Below are 22,169 nucleotides of genomic sequence, written 5' to 3'. Positions count from 1 at the left end.
ACATAGTCGCGGCCGCCAGAAGGGGAGCCAGAGGTGTAGCTAAGGATATCATTGGAGCCATCGGTCGCACAGTATACAAGAAACAGGGCTGTTTTCAACTATTCCTTATGGCTGTTTTCCAGCATTTTATTGTTTGTGTTCCTTTTTTGTTCCAGACACCGCGCAGGCACGTTTGCTGAAAAGTGGGAATTCAGAATGTTGTGTGCAGTGTACAGTTGCAGCAGCCGAACAAAACTGCTCCTTCTAGTTCCTGTAGTACGGTGTTCTATTAAGGTTCTATAATATGACCGTGACTACCGTGAATAAGCCAGTAAGCCGACCATAGCTGATATCGCACAACTCAGTAGAGACGATTTCGAAAATCATGGTGCATTAGCGTGCAGACCCAGTCGAACCGCTACCACAAAAGTATAAAAAAATTTCTGGCAGCGGTGGGATTCGAACCCACGCCCCCGAAGAGACTGGTGCCTTAAACCAGCGCCTTAGACCGCTCGGCCACGCTACCGACGAGCTCTCTGCCTTCGCTGCGTGTTTCACAATCTTTTCCCATCTGCGCGGAGCCCGTACGTGTTCTATTTCCTGCTCTTACCGGCGCCGAGCGCTGTCGCGTGTTGATTTTTTCGCCCCAGTGTGGATAACCGGAGACGAGAGAGGAAAGGGAATGAGCGTTAAATGGCTCTGCTCGTGGTAGAGGTCCTGCGAAATCTGGCACTCGTAGTGACTTACAGGTAGGGTAAATATGAATAAGAAATCTTTGTTTACACTCAAGAACCACGTATATTTTATTTCCGCATGGAAAATGCAAAAAAAAAGGTCAAAGGTTTAACACGCCTAAACCTAAGCAGACAAAGCGGAAGAAAAAGGTTATGCGTAGCTTGAGTTGAGTTGAGTTGATTGGTTGTAAACTACCGGTGGGATTAGCCTTGCAGTTGCTGCCGGCAATTGCTATACTTCCCTAAGCTCGGTTTTGCTAAGCTGAGGTGTATCGGGAAAGTAGACGCGGCTCTGCGTCTGTAACGTTGAGTGCGTTCCGCACTCTGGATAGGCAGTGCTCCCACCTGCAACTCTTCCAACAGATTATGACAGGTCCCCTCTTCAGCTGAATCGGAAGAGACGATGGATCACAAGCTAGACGACCCGCAAGCACAGATGTTTGCATGCGACGCTGCATTACGCAGCGAGTCTCCCGTGCTTGAATAAAAGCGGATTTGTATGCTCAATCCGGAGGCTCTCCGCGTACGCCCATCTAATGGACGCTCAAGGTAATGTTAAGCTTTAATCTGCTAAAACGCAGGCTACATATACAGGTGATCTCTCAGACGTACCTTCAGAAGAAGCGCTCCTCTTGCGACACCGCAACGAGCTTCTCTGGCTAAGCGTATCACTCCGTCTCCAACACGGTGTTACTGAGCGTAGCATTAAGGGCAGAAAGATAACAATGTTCAACAAATTTAACATTTAACAATGTTAAAAATGCTTAACAAATTCCAGTTTGATACTTTGGCTGAAATCAAGAAGACAAAATAGACTTTGGTGGGGCGTGTACTTGAGGGAAATTACAACCGATGACCTCTTAAGCCGACGTAATCAATCTCAACTAAAGGTGGGCGCGACAGGGCGCCGGGTGGGGAAATTTAACTCAGGACATACGCTATGATAAAGTGGCAGGCGGCTGCCGTAGGACAGACTAATTTAAGAGCAATGGGAGATACTTTTGCCCGCAGTAGTCATAATCTGGCTGCTGGCTGCTGATGATGGTGAAGACAAGGCTGAAGATGAGTGCCTGTATTGCTTAACGCCGCAGCGCTGTCTGACAAAGTACTAAGTGCCGATCGCACGTTGTCCACAGGCAGGCATCTGTAGACGCTTAAAAATTGGACACGAATTCTCAATGCCAATGACAAGGTCACTGAACTTTTGTGAGCGCACTTCCTTAGCTTTCATCGTAACTTTTACTTTCATCTTAGCGGTCGGCAAGACTCTTCGCATAAAGCGCTTAGATTCGTCGTAATGTCAGCGGATGAACGAAGCGTGGTTTGAGAACCAGTAATTTAATTATTCTCGAGCACCTTCCAGTTCTTGAGAAGAACCCACCTACACTGAGTGAAGCAGAGTGCGGAACGCACCACTAGCCCAGCAAGTTCGCCACAACTGCTCCCTGATAACTTCCGTCCATTACGTCGTTCCTTCATGGGCCATCCTCGAGAAGAGGCCCAAGTGAAGTGGATACAGTCTTACTTGTGCTTTGAACATTAGACAAGCGCAGAGCGCTCTTGCCGTGACCTATTAGTGACCTCCAGCACGCGGTCGCAGGTGTGGGCCTTCCTGCTGATCTCGCTATTCTTGGCGTCCTTGTCGCTGGCGGCGGTCGAGCTGCGGAGGGCCAGCAACAGCGACAGCGTCCTGCGGGAAGCCTACGACAATATCTGGGACCTGCTGCGCTGCCTTGCTTCTGAAGGTGTGTACGTAGGAGGGTGTGAACGATCCGATACTAGCATGGGTGTTTGAATGCGAGGAACAATTCAACGAACTGCTGGTCCTTAAGAGTAGACGTGTGAAAATGCGCTACGAAGAAGAGGTGAGAAGGAGGAATGCGAAGTGCAGGTTGTGAAAGTTTGTGCCCACTTTTGACTTTCGAGTATACCTTTGTCCTCGCCTTCAAGGCACAGTTTTGATTGCACAGTGCTTTAAATACCCATGTAGAGAATGTATCATGTGGACTTAGCTCATATCATTCTCAGGTTTAGTGAAAGCAGAGTAGATTTTCTAAAATGTTTCAGATGACAGTACACAGTAAATATGAAGGAAGCCAAGTCACCAGAACCAAGGAGCATGAAGTACTGTCTCTATTACGTTATTTGGGTTCATAAATGGTAAATTGATAGTGTACTCTTTCATATAGTTGATTAGAAAGCAGAAGGAAAATAAAGACATGCCACCAGTGGGATCTCAACCCAAGGCCTCCTAATTTCGCGTCAGATGCAGTAAAGGGAGTCAGGTAACCTTCCAAGTACGCAGAACTAGAAGTAGGGGTAGTGGAAAAAGCGGGAGCAGCCGCCAAGCCGGAAGCATCGACTTCAAACAGGAGCACTGTGTTACTGAGTTATGTGGGTTGGTGCGCTATTCTCAAGCAGGGCGTAGCGTGATAGCCGATTTTCTAATCGCCGCATATTTTCTTTCCGAGAAAGTTCACATAAGACAGTAGCACCTTCATAAGAAATCAAACACTTAATTCAGTCGACCTTCGCGCATTGAAAAGCCATTGTACCGTAGCGTGACTTACCCTGGCCGTTTCCATGCCGCACAGAAGCAAACGACTTCGAAGATTCGAGACCTCCGAAGCAGACGTAGCGGGAGCTATACAGCAGCGGAGAAGCTTCATCTTCAGTAGCATACCAGCGCCATTAGCTCTATACGCCAAAGCACCTACCAGCAGTTGACATTTCCGGCTGCACGCAGCCAATGAGCCAGAGCTCCCTCTTTTTCCACTGCCCTTACTTCTAGATTCCTATTATGAACAAAAGCTTATTCAACTCTGACACATGACGGTATCTTCAAAAACAATCATCGCGTCCTGTAAGCGGTGGTCATCCTGGACTGCTCCTTCCTCTACGGGCCACAAAAGATGCTTGTAAGTTTTCCTTTTTCCAGTAACCCTTGAACTCTGGAACTCCTTACCGCGCGATATAACGGATATTAATTCCCTGGACGAATTAGAACAGTCAATTTTCCATGACTGCGCCCATTACAAGCACTTAATGATATAGCAGACTGAAATATATGTTTCTTGTTTTGTTTATTTTCTCTGTGAAGTGCGTGACTCCGTGAAGACAGTGACTCCTTTTTCTCGCTGTTGTTCTATTCCCTTCGATTGAGTTTTTTGTAGATAGTGCGCTGGAAATAACTGAACCAAATTGTTTTTATGAAATGCTGGAGTTTGCCTGCATTGCGCATTTCATTCATTTTTGTTACATTCTGTTCAAGCTGCAAGAAAATGTTAAGAGCATACGCTCTTGCTTATCACGCTTCGAGATTTCGTGGGGTCTGCTACGACCCTTGATCACAGCGCTATCTGTGGCTGCAACTAAAAAACAGCGCATCTTGCATTGAGACTTGTAGCGTCATCTACAATAGCATTATAGAAACAAACGCCTGCCGCCACGGCCGGTCTCGAGGGTAGCGCGCATTCTTTCGTATGCTCGTCTATGCAAGTCGCGCTCTCCGCCGCCGCTAGGGGCGCTGTGACTCTACCGTTCGCGGGCCACTCGCATCTGTGGCGGCCGGTGGTGCGCGCCCGGTTTCGCACTTCCGAGCACTGATTAACGACCATCGGCGCCTCGGAAAATAAAAAAGCATAGAAACAACACAGACATGTACGTTATTGAGATAAAACTACAGAGGATAATTGTTCAAATAGTTCAGGCTGTTAAAAATTACCGACAAGTCTCCCCCCCCCCCCCCTCGTTTCAGGAATCAAAAGAACTATAGGGCAGGTATTGCGGAGATCAATGCACGATTTCTACCGTGATCAATTTTGTCTCATGGTAATCACTTGTCGCGCATACTCAGTAGTGGCTAACAACAGCTGATGGTTCCAGCCAAAGTAAACAAGCTCTGGAAGTACGCACGCATGAATATAGATGGTTGTTCACTCAAATCGGTAGAAATCTTGGGCTCTTAGTGAGCCATATATGTATATCACCTTTCCAAAACAGTATGTAGCGTCAATACCTTCAAACAGTACCGCATTTCAGTACCGACGGATGCCTAAGCAAAACACTAATTTCGCTACATAACGTATTTGGTGCAGAAGATCGGCCCGTAATTGATTTCTTAAAGCGGGCGAGTTCCGTAGGCTCATGATGTCAGGTCAGTGATGTCACATTCAAGTTTCAGAAAAGAAAACAATTACAGTGTAGATATTGCAGGGATAAATTGGTTAAACCCACAATTCGTGCTGTGGTCAATTTTTTTCGCACGGTTATCACTTGTCGCGCATTCTCAATGAAAGCGTACTGCAAATGGTGGTTCATGGCGGAGTGGATGTAAGCACGCGATAATTGGTGGATGGACATTCATCATGGAGAAATTTTAGGTTCCTCTCCAGCTGGATCACATGTACGACCTTTCTCAAAATGTATGCGGCGTCGGAAGCTATTAACAATGAATGCGGTTGAAAGCAATGAATTCAAGTTGCATATGTGGCGTAGGTGAGACTGGCACGTAAGATGCATGTAGGTGTATGCTATAAACCATCAAGGATTTTATCAAACTTGAATTTTCGTTCTCCTCCACGTATATTCAGTTTTCAGTCCATTTTAAGCCTATTTGATTAAATCCGCGATTACCTAAACGCGATACAGATTGGTTAGTTTTTTTTTCTAAATCCCGATGAGACTATACCTAAGCGGTGTAAATTTCCGTACTTTCTAGAAATTTTTTAAACAGCACCTTCAAATATTTCCTTCCTTCCAAATTCCTATAAATTAGTACCTTGCCGTTTTCCGATATTGAAAATTTTTGTTAGAGAATGCTGGACATGAATATCCGTGCATAATGTTAACTAAGATAACTCTATATTCAAAAAAGGGCGGGTGTGGGCTGTGGAACTGAGTGCAGCTGCTTGCGTTATTGCGTTTTCTGTAAAACAAATAATTTATTCAGGTTTGCTTTTGACGTTGTTTAAAAACCAGATGGCAGTAGTTTAATTAGTAATTTAAGTTGGAATTAAGTAGGAGTGATTTCCTAGGAGTTAAGTTTAATTAGGAGTAAAATAAACGGTTAGTTTTAAACTAAGGCTGCTCAAATGCAGGCGAAGTTACAACACTTGGGATGGCGTATTTGTTTCAACTCGAAGACTCATAGCCAATATACCAGTATAACAGTGCTGATTTTCTTCTTGTTTGATCGTCTTCATGGTTGCATCTCGCTCTGCCAGCTAGCTTCAATTAGCAGTCGAACGGGTAGTGCACGTCCTTTGTGAATAGTGACCACGATCTGTTGCGACCATAAAAAGCAGTATAGTTTAGATATGCGGCAGAATATCACTATACGGTAAAAATTCCCATCACCTTTGGTCATAAATACTATGCAACTCGAACACATCAATGAGCAAGGCATGTGCAGGCTTGCGGATTGAGTATATACTACCCTGAATAGATTCAAAACAGTTTACAGCACTTCAAAAACGCGATCAGGGAGCGAAAGCGCCAACGCGCCGCAGCATTTCTCGTGCGAGCGGCCTGTACGCCGGCTGAGGAGCGGTAGGGTCGCAGCGCAACGGTTGCGCAGCGGAGGCTCACCGGAAGCACCCCTAGTGCGCAGGCCGTACACAATGCGCGCGCCGCCGCCGCTACTCGAGCCCGGCCGTGCTGCCGCGTGCCAATGATGACGTCAGGGTCCAATATCGTGGATAGAGGTGGAACTATGTGAGTATGATGTCAGAGGACGAAATGGCGGCATAGTTTCGGTTTCTCGAATTCAGGATGGCGGTCACTAAAATTGGTTGTGCCATTTCATTCCTTCCCCCCTCACCAAAAATCATCCTATAAAGGGCAGGAAAACTGTCCCCGTTACAGCACCGCTGTAAATGCATACATTTTCTGTCTGTCTGCTGTTGCCAGGAAGAAAGAAAAGGAAAATGCACAGGCCTGATCACTGGCTCAAGCCGAGCCACAATCGCCACCACGTGCGGATAGTAGGAGAGTAGAAAGATAGGATAGAAAGACAGGATAGTAAATACGCGCTAAAGACAAGGCCGATCCCCGAGGCAGTGCAACACCGGGCCAACCGGTGGCGGAAGTAAAGCAACCTTCAAACTTTCCGCCACATTTGCAAAATCAAGTCCAATTGGACCCGTAACAGATACTCTACGGGGTCCGGACATTCGCCTTGCATACATTCTTTCCAATATATATACTCCGACAACAACGGGCACCTATCCGGGGACAGTTGCCTACCGAATTTGGTAGGCAAGTAAAACCCTATGGGTTGTGGTATGAAAATAAAACCACAATTGCATGATAGGTAAACATTATATACATGCAATTACTAATTGAAGCGTTACTATATCGCACCACAAGCCAAATTCTAGGCCCACCTTGACCCCCCAAACGAAGCAAATTTTGTTTTCGGACGTATCTTGAGGGTGCAACTCGACAATGGGTAGACGTGCATCGTAATTTCTCTGATAGCTGGCGCTAGGTGGCGATCGTCCCGCTAGGTGGCGCGTGTGCACGCGTAGCCAAGCGAAGGTTATCTGATTGGTGGCTAAAAGCAAGACAGGAGTAAAATTTCACAAGACATGGCTAGGTGGCTTGAGCCACCGCCCGATGTAAAGGGTTCAGCCGTATCCATCCATCCATCCATCCATCCATCCATCCATCCATCCATCCATCCATCCATCCATCCATCCATCCATCCATCCATCCATCCATCCATCCATCCATCCATCCATCCATCCATCCATCCATCCATCCATCCATCCATCCATCCATCCATCCGAGCATGGTGGCAATCCACCTCGTTTCAGAGGGTATTATATTCCGTTTCTCGAGACGAGCGACGCGTTCTTCTTCGCTTTCTTCATCTAGTAAACCAAACAGCTAGTGCTTGTTACTTCAACGTCTTCCAGACGGTGGCGGCCTTTTTTTTAAACACCCGTTCTGTATCCGCCTGCAAAGGGATAACCGAATAAATAAATTAATTAATTAATAAGTAAACAAGAAAGGTGAAATGCAAGGAGAGTTTCACAGTTCGTCGAGTAAACATTGCCGCAATGGTATAAAATCGCTATCTCCATGCTGAAATCCCTTTGCTTAGCTACAAGTATGCCTATATATATATATATATCATAGTGATCCGACTATTAAGCCTGCACCATCCAGTGACTTCCGTCACAATTTTTCGCCACACTTTCCGTAGTGGATTGAGAATAGCATATGTGTTCATTCTTCGTATTGCATAATCCCTCTCTGTGAGCAAAGAGCGCCCCAAGTTTTCCTTTGGTTTTGCCTCTCATTCGCACGTGCTCAGGTCACCAGGCCTCGACACGCTCGAGTGCGGGCCGCCTCCTGCTGTCCTCCTGGTGGCTGGCCACCGTGGTGCTGGCCAACGCTCTGGCGGGCCAGCTCAAGGCTTCCCTGGCCATCCGGCCGGAGCCGGCCCGCTTCCGTTCGGTGGCCGATGTTGTGCACGCCAGGCCGCAGGTGCGCCCCGTCATCTGGCGTGGGACCGTCTACGAGAACTACGTCCGGGTACGCCGATTTCGCGACAGAAGTTCCTCAGTGTATCATTTAGCTGTGCGCAGCTGTCCAGATCTCTGACGTGGGTTTTGCTCGACGAAGGCTTCTGTGGACGGCTTGGCCACGCGACGGATAATCTGCGGATAATACGGCTACAATGAGCCTTGAGTGCGTCTTTGCGGGTCCACCAGCGAGAAAGCACGCACTGCATTACAAATTTCGAGCACGCGACTTCGACAAGCGCGTATGGCGCCGCCACATGCTCTTGAGACACAACACAGAGATCGAAGTCACAAAGAATCAGGTGAGTAGAGTCAGAGGAAGGATTGTCACACTAACGAGCAAGCTGTGGTGATTGCTGTCTTGTCAGCTTTCCTAAGCTGACTACTAGCACCGGTCTGTCAGTACAAAGGCACTGCGTCATTTCCGCTTATGCTGTTCCCGCCCAACCTACGACACCACAAATTACGTGGCACGGAGTCACACGATGCAGGATACTGTGGTGCTGGGCGTTGTATGGTGATATTTAAAGCCCATTCCTCATACAGTCTGCGAAGGCAAGTACGTGTATTCATGGCCAAATCCTATGAAGTGAGTCAAGATCAAACACCAGTGTGAATTCGTTTCGTTGCCACGGGGGTACGACGAACGGGGTGTCGTATCATCATAATGAAAACGCTGCCTGATTAAAAAACAGTGATTAGGGGCTTCGCTCTGTAAACAGTGATGATGGTGTGGTCAGCACAGTGCAATGCCATGGTGTTGATGAGGCCCTACGCGACGCTTCTTACAACATAGTTATCGACTAGGTTATCAAAAGGTTGAGAAGATGTTGCAAGCATGACGTCAGTGTGGAGAGTCCTTGCCTAATCTGCGCCAGCAGCTGAGTGCGACAGACTTTGAACGAAGGCAGGATTTCTGCAACTGGGCCCTGATTCAGTTAGAAAGGGCTTTTTACAGGTGATCTGAATGGCTGATGCACAGTTTTGTCCCAATTCGTCTGTGAACCTGCACAATGCCCATTACTGGGCTGATGTGAACTCGCACTGGCTTCGAGCGCAGGAACTTCAACAAAGGTGGGCAGTGGACGGTTCGGTGCGGCATTTTCAACTACCGAATCGCCGGCCCCTATTTTGTGAAGTGTCACTGACTGGGAGAAAGCACTTCGAACAAAATCTGGAAGGAGAATTTAAGATTCCATTGGCGACCTGCCTCTCAAAGTGCTCAGGGAAACGCGGTACTAGCACAATGGAGCATCAGCGCATTCTTCACCACGGGGTATGAGGCGTCTCGATACAAGGATTCTATCGCAATGGATAGGATGTAACGGCCTCGTCCAAAACTTGACCCCCTTACACTTCTTCCTGGGGGGGGGGGGGGGGGGGGGGTAGATGAAAAACAGGGGTTTCATTGATGAGCCTATCAGTGTAGAATACCTTAAGGCAACGATCATCACAGCATGCTATGCAGTTAAGCCTGCAATGCGAAGACGAATACTTGCATCTGTGTGCGAGCAATACATGAAGTGTGTTGTGCAGATGGGGCAACATTTCGAGCATATATTTTTGTAAAAATGTTGTGTCCTTGCCGCTTCCTGGTTGGCATGTGAGCTCACAAATTATAATTTTGCCACTAAAACAACACTTCAATAAAGTGTTTGCGTCAAATCTGAACAGGTTGTTTAACAGCTGACAGGTAAACAATCAATTATTTTTTTTTGTTTAGAATCACGAGTTCTAATTTGAAATTTGTTCTAGAATATATTCAATGCCAGGAGACTGCTGCCAATCAACTGTGACGGGCACGTTCGCTTCTTAAGAACTGGAGCTGAATATGTTTCTCAAATAGGGAAGTTTACTGTAGCGAGCAATTAACAAAATTATTTTTGTTGCGAAATGTATCAAGCACTGAACGTTACATGCCCCCTAAAGAAGGCAGTCGTGAGCTTTTAATGGGTCACTTTGAACTATATCTAATCATTTAACATCGGGTGACCAACAGATCAGTTATCGAGACATTTCATATTTATTTTGCCTCCCACGGAATAAGTGTCTTGAAGAAAAAAATAATATCTGAATACCGCTGGAGCTGTACTTTTTCTCGCCGCGTAATACGCACTAAAAATTTGTTAATGATAATTTTTCTTCCCAAGACTGTCTACAGGACTATCGCCAATTTTGCAAATAAAACACATCCCCTACAATAAAAATTAAGAAATTGAATTAATATATTTGGTTAATTAGCGAAATAATTAAAGCATCCTTCCTCTTACCTGGTGCCCACAGTAGCCCCCAATACAGCACCAGGACTAAAGTAAATCTAAAAAAATTGACCTTAAAAATTTTGGTCCGAAAACAACAACACCAGTTATACACGCTTTGGACGTTTATAAACAAACCAAGATGCTCATGATGATACGTACTAATCTAGGGTTTCACGGAACGCTGTCTGATGAGGTAATAGCATGGTTTGACGAGTCTTGGGTCACTGACAAACTGTCCAAAAACTGTTGACAGTTCCGGAACGGTTACATTTAGTCAGGAACCCCTACAGGCTCCTTGTTGCGAACGAGAAACAAGGGACCCGTAGGGGTTCCGACACGTCAACTAGCTGTTTTTTGAGATTTGGTCAATGTCCCAAGACTCATTCAATGATGATGATACTAACTCCAGAGTGCTTCCGGTATCAGTAGCGCGCTGTTTGAAAAAAAAAATGCGCCGGTGGAGACTACGCGTGTCGCGCTGGTTTTCAGATAAGGCAGCGCGGTAAGGGAAGCATTCTTCTCAATGTCTGATAAGCTGTCGGTTTTAGCTTCGATCGCCACATAAGAAGTTCTGCCAGCAAACTAGATAATCCCGAAGGTAGCCTCACGATGTCACAATGTTCGGCAGCCGCTACACGTGCAGAATTGGTTCGAATCTTGGCGAAATATGTTGATTATACCAAGCGGTGGAATTGCGCACCCAATAAATAATGGCCAAAACGCGGGAGGTTCTTTCAGCGATCATTGGCCTTGAGTTCCCTCACGCAGCCTCCGAGTTTATGCGCGGTTCAGGGCGTCCCAGTGCACCTGATGCACCATTTACTTTAAATCTCCATGAAAAGACGTTAAGCGAGTGCAACTACCGTTTATGAAAGCTTCCAATGACGCAGCTTAAACCCTTTTGCTGTCTCCAGCGTGAATAATAGTTCAAAAAACTGTAAGCGGCACTTACACTCCGACTGAATGGTATGAAGCGATATCTTTATTGGGCTAATGACCATATATGCTGAATTGGTCAATCTCTCCTTAACATTCCTACATCCCTGGGTGTGCTCATACTATTGCTGGTGCAGTGGTGCAGCGGTTAAGCGATGCGCCACTGCCCTGCGATGGGAGGGGCTTTCACGTGTGAGGCTTGTGCAACCCAGGTTGCTCTTACCGAGGGACCTCTCGGGACCAAAGATTAAATTAACTTCCAACAGCCACGGTACGCAGTTTGCTCAAAAACCGGTAAGCAGGTTGTGATTACGCAAAGTTACGTCACGTACGTGGCCTACCTGTCCCCTAAAGGTTGCTTCTCTAGGGTTTTTTAGTGGATTTTCGCTCACCCTATCGCGTAAAAATGAATTGTCCACGATGTATATTCCTCGTAATTAAATTTTTTCTCCCTCCCTCTTGTGACGCCCAAGAACGTGGATACGGGGCTGAAAGCCTGCCCAGCTCTCACCCGCTCACTCGCCTTACGTGTTCGCTTATCGCGCAGTGAAACATTATTGGAGATTATGATTTAATTTGTTTTTTTAAGCGGAAACTGCATACACTGGTTACTAGGGCTAGTTATTGTTCTTAATAGTGCTCTTTCTTATTAGTTTAAGACGTCGAAATTTGCTAACAGACTGTCGCCTAGTACTGGGTGAAACCAGTGTTAAAAACTTAGCCCGAAAGGTTTGGTTTATTGGTGTTTAACGTCCCAGAGCGACTCAGGCTATGAGGGACGCCGTAGTGAAGGGCTCCGGAAATTTCGACCACCTGGGGTTCTTTAACGTGCACTGACACCGCACAGTACAGGCGACCTCAAGGATTTCACCTCCATCGAAATTCGACCGCCGCAGCCGGGATCGAATCCGCGTCTTTCGCGTCACCCGCCGAGCACCATAACCACTGAGCCACCGCGGCGGCCCCTCAGAAGAAGGAATGAGAAAATGAAATAGGACACAAAAGTAAGACTGCATTGTAAAAATAGACGAACGCATGGCTAGAAAACACAAGAATTTTGTCATAAATGCACAGGTGTCGCTGAAACGGCCACAACGTTCCATAGTAAGCAGCTTAGGCAGTAACTTTTTTTTAGGGTCCACGTCGCGGAAAAGCCGGCGTCATCGTGGGCGTGGGTGGCGATGTCGCCATCGTTGGCCGTGAGCGAAAAATCCACAAAGAAACTCCGGAGAAGCCACACAGGAGTCAGGTGGGCCACCCAGACGGCGTCCTCATAACCTGCCCAGCGGGCTGCGAGCAAACTGCTCACCCTGACAGCTGGCAGCTAAATTAATGATTGGTCGCGAGAGGCCACTCGGGAAGAGCAACCTGGGACTCACAAGCCCCACCGATGGCAGCACCTGCCATCGCAGGGCAGTGGCGCATCGCCAAAAGAGGTATGATGACACCCAGGGATCTATGAATGCAGAGAATAACCACTTCATGGGAATTAGCGCATTAACGCTATCGCGTCATATCTTTAAGGCGGAGCTTCAGTGTCCCCTCCAGTTTCTTTCTTTCTTCTTCTTGTGGCTACGTGTGAGGAATGTGCTCGTTTTCTGCCACCCATATGGCGGGGGCACAGCTTGGAGCGGGGATGGGGAGAGGGGATGTCGGGGGGGGGGATGTCCGCTTGCGTCGCGCGCTGGTGGTCCTTGGTGTCCAGGAAGGCAGGTCCCCGCAGCAGCAGCAGCAGCCACAAAAGGAGAGGGGAGGATGAACGGCACGCGCTGGGAGCCCATGACCCCGGACCAGCCGAAAGGCTGGGTGGAGGTGGGCGAGGACTGCGGCACAGCCGGGGTTGGCTGTAGGAAGCCACCACGTGGCGGCTGGTGAGGACCGCGGGGTAAACTCCGACAGGATAGCAGCGCGGCGGGGTGCGCTGAATACCGCCGTTTCCGGCGGCGCGCAGGAGCTGTGTACCAGCCGGGGCGTCAGCGGGCTGGCGCACAAGGACCGGCGGCCGTGTTCAGGATCACGGGATGCGGGCCTGGCCGTACCGCTGGGGGCAGTTTCTTTTCCGGCAGCTGTTAGGTGCAGCTGTTCGCTCTGCTTTACCCTTTCCTACGCAGACCTCCGACAGCGCTTCGCTGCGCCAACTGGCGCTACACGCTCACCGGCACAGCGGCTTTGTGTCCATCGCCGAGATGAGCAACCGATCCACGCTGGAGCAGCTGTACAGTGGCCGGGCAGTGATCGTCAACGACAGAGACTCCACCATGCACATGCTCTCTAAACACTGCGGAAGGGCACCGGCCGGAAACAGCCTGTACGTGGCCCCTGAGCTGCTCTTCACCCGTTTCTGTTCGGTGGCTTATTCCCGCCGCGTTCCCAAGGCGGTTGTCCGGAGAATCCATGCCGGGTAAGTAGCTCCGGCTTCGCAAAAAGACGGCCCAGAACAAACCTCGAGTGTAAACAAAATCTACGAAAATTTTGGTCGTTCCTCATGTGAGATGGGAAGGCAGGTAGCATGACGACCTTCGAGACCTTGTAAAGCACATTATTCGACATATTGCGGCAACGAAGTCGACGGGGAAATTGTATATCCCACAGAAAGCTTCCTATAAAGTTATCGCTGTATTAGCAGTAAGCACCAGCGTAGTTAAGTCCCCTGTGCTCCGCTGTAGGACAAAGGCCTCTTCCATGTCCTTCCAATTAAGCCTGTCCTCTGCCTGCCGCACTCAACTCCTCCCCGCAAACTTCTTAATTTTATACGTTTATCTGATCGTCTGCCGCCCCCTTTTAGGCTTGCCTTCTCTTGGAATCCATTCCATTGCCCTAGAGGACTGTCGGGTATCTTGCATTCTGATTACATACCTGCCCATTTTCTCTCCCTGATTTCTACTGAAATATCATTAACTCGCATTGGATTCGCAACACCAATCATTTTGCTTTCCATAAAGCTCTCCGCGCTATCTTCAACCTAATTTCAAGCCATTTCTTCAGCCTTCAAGCCTTCGTCCCATAGGTGAGTACTGGGGACATGCAACTGTTGTATAATTTCTTCATGAGGGATACTGCTAAGCTGGTGTTCGCGACCAGAAATTACCTAAAAATGCACTACATTCCATCCCATTCGTATTGTAGATATTTCACTCTTGTGATTTGGAGCAGCTGTCACTACCTGCCCAAGTAGATGTAGCAACCTTTCTGTAACAGTACCCTACAATAGTAACGTTTCTGATTTCGGGCTGCCCGCTCGAACCACGATAATTTTTTTATGCGATGCGATAACTGGACAAACCTGCGCACATTTCGTTTATATCTTGCTGTTTAATTCTCCGCCATCGCCGGCTACATTTTAACGCGATAGCACTAAGGCTTCTGCTGTGTAGGAGATCTGGCGTCGACGTCGGCTTCGGTGTCGGTGTCGGTGTTGTGAACGAAAAGTCTCCGGAGAAGCGATCTAAATGGCCAACCTATAGGTCCATGACTTTGTGGCGATATTGCAACCTGCCCACCAGATAGCGAGCAAACTGATCACCGTGGCAGGTGTAGTTCATTAATGATTCTATGCAATCGTAGGAACATCGCTTAACCGCTGCATCTTTGCACCAGGAGTGGTATGAAGACTCCAAGTGATATATGAATGTAAAGTATGCGATGACCAATTCCGCGCATATGGGCGCTAACCCACTAAAGCTACCGCGTCATACTCTTAAGGCGGAGCCAAGTATCCTCTCCAATATTTTCCCTGACATTTTCATTGTTTACCTAAAACGCCACCAGTTATTTGTTCCACACGGAAAATTTGTTGTACTGACCACAATTTAAAAGCGGTGGCTGTAGATATGCATCTCAGCGAAACACTGAGTCCGACTCTAAACCTTCAAACCTGTACGCTCCCCGAAACTGAGCATGCGCCAGAAGAGAGACCAAAAAAAATAAAGAAAGCTTCCCGCATTTCTATACGCTCCCTTCAACCTTTTTGATTTCCATGGCAGGGTCTTCTAACGCGTTCGGATGCTGAGTATGAGGACGCGTTTGATCTTGCGATTGGTATTCCTTACGAAGGATGCGCGCTCGCCTCTTCTTTATAGCCAGCAAAAGCGCAGAAAATGCGCTAGATCTGCTTAATCTTGTGTTTGGATACAGGTAGTAGAGCTCCCTCAGTTTTCGTCAGATATGCCCGGGCCATCCAAGGTCCACGCGCTTTCTGAATACCGGCAGTGGCGAGCAACACGCGCTGAGTAGAACAGGCGAGTGACACACAGCGCAGTAACCAAGGCGGATAATACAAAGCGATGCCTCAAAAAATTCTCAATAAAGCGTTGCTTATGACAGCATCACGCACAATCACGACTCAGTATCACCTCTAAAATCCCCCTCTATAAAGCCATCTTTCAAAAAAGCAATGTAATCACTTCTTTCAACAACCTCTCGCCAAGCCATATGCCGGACCACATTGCCGCTGTCATTTTTTGCACCTTCTTGTCCATTTTTGTTCTCGTAATGACATGTAAGATGTCGTTTGCAGATTTTTTTCTCTCTAGTTTCCGCTGTTCCTTCTCTGGGTTTCCCCCCTTAACGTTACTCTTAAAAGCCTCGTCTCCATAGCTCGATGCTCTGTCCTTGGAGAGTTTAACTGTTAGCATATAAATTTTTTTTGTAGTGATGAGTACTGGTAAAGTGCATCTGTGAAATACGAGGGGTAATCAATGACATTTCTTCTAAACTGCAACATTTCAGCAGAGTGATGGAAACTGAAATATGTTAATATAATGTAACAGCGTAGAATGTCATTTATACTAACAGCACATTGGGTCACGCCGATGCAGTGCCCGCCGTTGTCTGTGCTCTTCCATCATCAGTTCGCTAGCATCTTTTTAAAGGTTGTGGCGCCAGTAGTATGCAATAAAACAATTTAATTTGTTTTTATTTTATTTATTTATCATACTGCTCTCACAAAGACAGCGGAGAAGGGGGCAACATTCGAAAAATAAAAGAAAAAGAATCAGCTCGCAAATCCAATACACTATTGGAACAACTAACAACATTGGTAAAAGAAATCGAATGAATCCGCAAATTGACACTTGGTTTTTTCTGGCAAGGCAACGCACAAAAAAAAAAATTCTTGATTTGCTTCTCATGCAAATCACGTGGCCGCGTTTCTTCTGTCTTTACGCTTCTGGTTTTTCATTGTTCTTTAATAATGACCGTGGAAAAATGTCCGCATTGTTTTCCTTTGCTTTCTATTTGCATAATCCGCTGCGCTTATTACAAGAAGAGTTGGCCTCGTCACAAAATGCGGCTTTTTTACGCTACTAATGTATGCTGTTCAAGACCACTAGGCATTTCAACTATACATCTCTTCCCTTTCATTTCCTATCAAACGCACAGTGTTCGCGCCCTTGTGGAGTCCGGCCTGCACGGCAAGTGGTACGCGGATGCCCTGCGAGGGTGGCACCGGTGCCAGGCGGCGCAAGAGCCGTCAGCCTTCTCCGTCGCGTCCCTCCAGCTCCAGGACCTGGCGGCAGTGTTCTACCTGTGGACCATAATCGTGGCTGCTGCCCTGCTTGCCCTCCTGACCGAATGCCTAGCTGCGCTGACCTGGAGCTACCTACGCGGGCTGCCGATAGTAAAGCAGGCCATTTTGACAAAACAATCAGGACGACTTCCACAGGAAGCCCTGGTCATGATGCTGGGCGAGCGAGTAGGAACGGCTGTGGGAACTCCCAAAACGGCCAAGCATTTGCAGAAGGATCCGCATCGACATAGTGCTGTTTGGCTGTGATTGCGTCCGATTGTCTTCTTTTTTTTTAATGCAGCGGTGTTAGTGCCCCCCTGTCGAAAAAAAATTGTCCGGCGTGGGCGTCGGCGTTGGCGCCTCGCAGCCGGAGATCCCCGCGGGGCATCTAGGTCACGTGACCCTGTGGCACCATCACAACCTGGCCACCGGACAGTGAGCAAGCTGCCCACTGTGGCAGGTGACAGTCAAACTAATGATTGGTTGTCACAGGCTGCTCGGGAAGAGCAACCTGGGTCTCACAAGCACCACCAATGGCAGCAGCTGCCAACGCAGGGCAGTGGCGAATCGCTTAAGAGCTGCACCACTGCAACAGATGTGTTATGAGGACTTGCAGCGATCTATGAATGTAGAGAACGACCTATTTCACATATATGAGCGTTAACCCATTAATTTTACTGCCCCATACCCTTAAGTGACTGTCCTCTCAAATTTTTTTTTATTTTTCTCGCGTATAGCATCGCATTAAATTGATTTACTTAGCGATATTGCCTGCTCAATTAGGGAACGCAGAAAAGTACATACTTGCATTTTCTTGATGTGTGACGCTCACTTTCCAGCCCTTTGCGATAGAACATATGTAACATTTTGGCATTATAAAATACTAAAATATTAAAATAAAACCCTTTATGTACCTCATTTAAACTGATATCAAATGCAGGGACGACAGCCCACGCCCATGAGCTGATATTTTTTTAGCAGTTACTCCCAGTGTTGTTCAGCGTCTTTCATTCAGGCAGGTGCAAAACGTCAAGACAGCCGACTTATTGAGGTGGTAGCTCCACTGTGGAGTATATTTTCAAAAATAGCGTAATTACTCACTAGCATCTATCCAAGCACACCCTTATGGGTACGAAGGACGGGTGTACAGATTTCACAGAAAGATTTAAACTGAAGAAGTATTCGTCCGGGTCTTGTAGTGCACCAAATAACAATAAACATATAAATAAAGAAATTAAAAAACACTGAAGATAAAGAAAAACGTGGCAGCCGCTTGTCCTGGACAATAACTCTACTAACCAAGCTATCCAGAACGGCCATGGTAAGTGGCTGGGTGAGGCTGACTTCACCAATAACTTGAAGTGTTAATGGTGGTAGCCTGATGTGTTTAGGGGTATTCCCCTTGATATGGAAGAGATAGGAGTATTTACTCCCTTAATGCAAATTTCGAAGATATACAGTTTAGAGAATAAATTCAACGCATATATTTTCTCTCTGCTATATCTGTTTTGCTTATTTCATACACGGCATGTGCTGTTTAACGTGTGTCATAGTGAGTGGCGCTCTTTGTAATCCTCCAGCGCGGTGATCGCCAACAGCGTTACATCAGCTACACTACCAGCGAGAGGATATTAGACACTCTCCATGTTTTTTCATGTGGTCAGACTAACACGCGGCCAGAACCGCCCAGTTGAAAATACATAGCTCATACGCTACTGGGTGCTGTGTAGCGCTTCTTTTTCGCAGGTCATTACGATATATGTACCTGCATTCAACAAGGCAAATATCAGGCGTGTTCACTGAGGGCTTATTGCATGTGCATACATGTCGCCAACCTTTTGTGGTGTTTCTTTGTTAAGGATTCATTAAAGCACGAGCAGCGGATTTGTATTCCCTGCTACTCCAATGTGTCTTTTCTTCATTTTATTTATTCGTTACATGCACGCGTTGAGTTAGCACATCAAAACCTGGCTATATAGTGAACGGATACTTGCACCGCAATCATGGGATGCCGCCTGTGTCTTGTGTACCATGCTGAAGCCACTCACAATTTCGTCCGGCTGGTGGCTCTAGGCTATGTCCTTATGGTACTTCCTCCAGCAGACTCACAGTTGCACGTATGGAATTACGCTTTCGCGGTGTCGATAACTGTTTATTCCCTTAAGAGGGACAGAACAGAGCACCACATGCATCCACCGCAGTCGGCGAGATCGACCTTCCAAGAGGAATGTGCAATGCCACAGTAATGTTTTATACCGTAACCGAAAATTCCTTACATAACACGCAAAGATCCCTTTCATGCAAAGAAGGGCTTCTTGCTGTGCGTCGCATAAACTTTGCCCAAAAGTATCACTTCCCTCACAAACACATCAAGGGCTCTTGTGCAAAAGCGAACGCATGTCCTAAAGACGGAACATGAATCAGCATGCCCCGGCACACAGAGCATCGTCATAATACCAGTAATTTGGGACATGCAGCACTTCTAGTTCCTTTGACTGCCATCGCCTGATGCAAGGCTTCAAACAATACAAAATGGTGTATTGACATTATCCGTCACAACGGAATAAAGGGAATGAGCGAGTTCCTCGCATTGAAGCGCTAGATTCTGCAGCGGTTAGCGGGATTGGCTATGTGCTGTCCAAAATTTCTGGTCATGGCATCGCCACATTGGTGGACATTGTCGACATCATGACAGCACCTGTAACACCGTGTTGCATTTGCAGTACATGAATCCTAACCAGATTCGCCACCTATAAAACAGACCTTTTCAGACTACCGGAAATTACTCCGGTCAATCCTAGTTCCTTGAAGGCCTCCGCCCGGACGACCAACGGAACCCGAACCGAACATTTCGACGAACTTTGCCCTCGAGATCGGAGTTTTTGTTCCACCTTTGACAATAAATAAATCGTGGTCACCTGTGTATCGTTAAGATCTTACAATTTGGGTCGTGGTCCGATATCGGTTTTATAAATACTAGGTTTTCTCGGTCTTTCCTTTACATGAACCTTGTGGCTCAAAGGAAAGTGCAATGCAACAGAGAAGATTTAGGGCATGAGGAAAATGTACCACGCCAGTTTGTTCAGAAAAGCAAGTCGCTTGCCTGAACACACCGGCATATCACACGAGTGCGGCGCCTCAATCGACACCTTGCTGCTTCGACACAACCACAGGTGAAAACCTGAGTTGGCTCAACTATAGAGGCCTCAGATAAACGCTGTTGTAATGAATAAAAAAAGCTACACTAATTAGCGCCGAGCTACCGGTAGTGCCGTGACAATATTAAATGTTTAGGTTTTTTTATCACAAGATTCGACTGCATTATTTATTAATTTCGGCTTGAGCTAACTATTTGAAGACGTGCTCATTGATTTCAGCCAGTAGCGTACTTAGCAGCAAACATGCGTGGCGTACGTGCAAGAGGAACCTTTTTAAGCCAACTCTGCACAACGTGCACGCTCCTTTCCATCTTCCCTCCAACAAGCACGCGGAGCGCGGTCAAGAGGTGTATTCAGTTCTTTACTATGAAATGTCCGCGCTGTGTAAACTAAGTAACACTTAATCTGAACCAGCTCAGAGTACGTGGAGCTTCTGCTTCCATATTGGTTGCCTGCGGCGGTAATCTCCGTAAGCACCTTTGCACAAGCGTGCGCAGTACGCCAATGCGCCGCGTTTTATTTATTTATTTATTTATTTATTTATTTATTTATTTATTTATTTATTTATTTATTGATGCTGCGGTCTTGTTGCCAAGAGGTTAGCAGGGCGGATACAACACCAAATAAAAACTATATGCATAAAATACAACGGTACATAACTGAAGACACATGAGGTGATTGGCTACATGCAAAGGTAAAGAATAGCTGAAATGCGACACAACGCACAAAAGGCAAGGATGAGAGCACATAATAAAATCGCTCGATACATGAAGACAAATGCGACTCAGATATTGCCAATGGGCCTTTGGTTACAACATCGTTTGTAAGATTATTCAATTCATTATTGCTTCGAGGAAAGAGCGAAAACTTGAAGCTGCTATTTCTCGAAGTTAGTGGTGTTATTGTCAGCTAGTATCGTTGTCGTGTAGCATAACCAGTAGAAAACGTGAGGATGCGCGATGTGTCAATGTTATGTGTGCCTTTATAAACTGAAAAAAAAATTTTAGGCGGAATCTTCGGTTCCTTTGTGTCACGGATGGCTAACCACTTCGCTTGAGGAGCTCAGTGATCAAAGTGCGGCCGTATCAGTTGTAAATAATTCTTACTGCCATTTTTTATTTTTTTTTCTAATTTAATTATATTTATTTTATTAAAAACATCTCATACTCCTTACGCATAGTTCAACATTGGACGAACAATCGCATTGTAGGCAAGAAAACGCACAGCAGGTGTAGCAAATTTTAGAGAGCGTCTTAAAAAGAATAGCTTCCGGAGACAGTTAGCTATGACAATTTCGGCATGTAGGTTCCACGAGAGGGTGTTAGTAATACAGAGGCCAAGGTATATGTATTCGCTTATCTCTGAGAGAACAACCCTGTCAGCATATAGTAGTGGTGCAGCAAAAGGTTCTTTTTTAAAGACGTCCTCATATAGACTCTTTTAGCAAAATTAATTTACCTTTTCCATCTATTACACCGTTACAGCTTATTGAACTCATGAATGAGCCTGTCTTGATCGCCAACAGAAGAATTTTTTTTCGTACAGCACAGTCATCAGCGTATAGCCTCAAACCAACGAAAATAGGATCAACAATGTAATTCACATAAATTAAAAAAAGGCAGCCTTAAAACCGATCCCTGGGGCACGCCAGAATCAACGGTCACCTAATCGAAACAGGCCAAATTTAGTGCTACAAATTGATGTGGGTTAGTCAAGTAACCTCTCATATAGGCGAATAGTTTGTGATTTTTCTAAATGTAGCAAAGTTTATACAGCAATTTGTTATGTGAAACTTTATCAAATGCTGTATGAAAATACATTAAAATAACCTCTGTTTGTTTACCCTCATTTATGGCAGCTGCGAAGTCATGAATGATTTCAAAATGTTGTGTACTAGTTGAAAATCCTCGCCTAAAGCCATGCTGCATGCAGGTAAGTAGGTTATGGTCCTCAATCAAAGCAGTTATATGTTTATGAAAGGTATGCTCCAAGATTTTACAAGATGTTGAAGTTAGCGAAATTGGACGCTAATTCTTGATGAGTGTTTTGTCACCACATTTATG

General features: G+C 46.4%; 1 protein-coding gene and 1 non-coding gene across 2 annotated transcripts in view; one reads left to right on the top strand and one right to left on the bottom strand.

Annotated features, from left to right (window-relative positions):
* Positions 1 to 17,447, top strand: part of LOC144129824 (glutamate receptor 1-like) — a 29,285-nt gene extending 11,838 nt beyond the window's left edge. Inside the window, exons 3-6 of the mRNA XM_077663892.1 lie at positions 2,314 to 2,458; positions 8,035 to 8,255; positions 13,554 to 13,843; positions 16,822 to 17,447. Coding sequence (XP_077520018.1) covers positions 2,314 to 2,458; positions 8,035 to 8,255; positions 13,554 to 13,843; positions 16,822 to 17,215 — 1,050 coding nt within the window. The 3' untranslated portion in view covers positions 17,216 to 17,447. The remainder of the gene's footprint in view (positions 1 to 2,313; positions 2,459 to 8,034; positions 8,256 to 13,553; positions 13,844 to 16,821) is intronic.
* On the bottom strand, positions 424 to 505 carry TRNAL-AAG (transfer RNA leucine (anticodon AAG)). The gene has a single exon. It is a non-coding gene; the product is annotated as a tRNA-Leu (tRNA).
* Positions 17,448 to 22,169: the final 4,722 nt, after the last annotated feature.

This window comes from Amblyomma americanum, chromosome 4 (genome assembly GCF_052857255.1).
Source record: "Amblyomma americanum isolate KBUSLIRL-KWMA chromosome 4, ASM5285725v1, whole genome shotgun sequence".
Lineage (NCBI taxonomy): Eukaryota > Metazoa > Arthropoda > Arachnida > Ixodida > Ixodidae > Amblyomma > Amblyomma americanum.
Note: the sequence above shows the minus strand (reverse complement) of the source record. Positions and strands in the feature narration are given on the sequence as shown.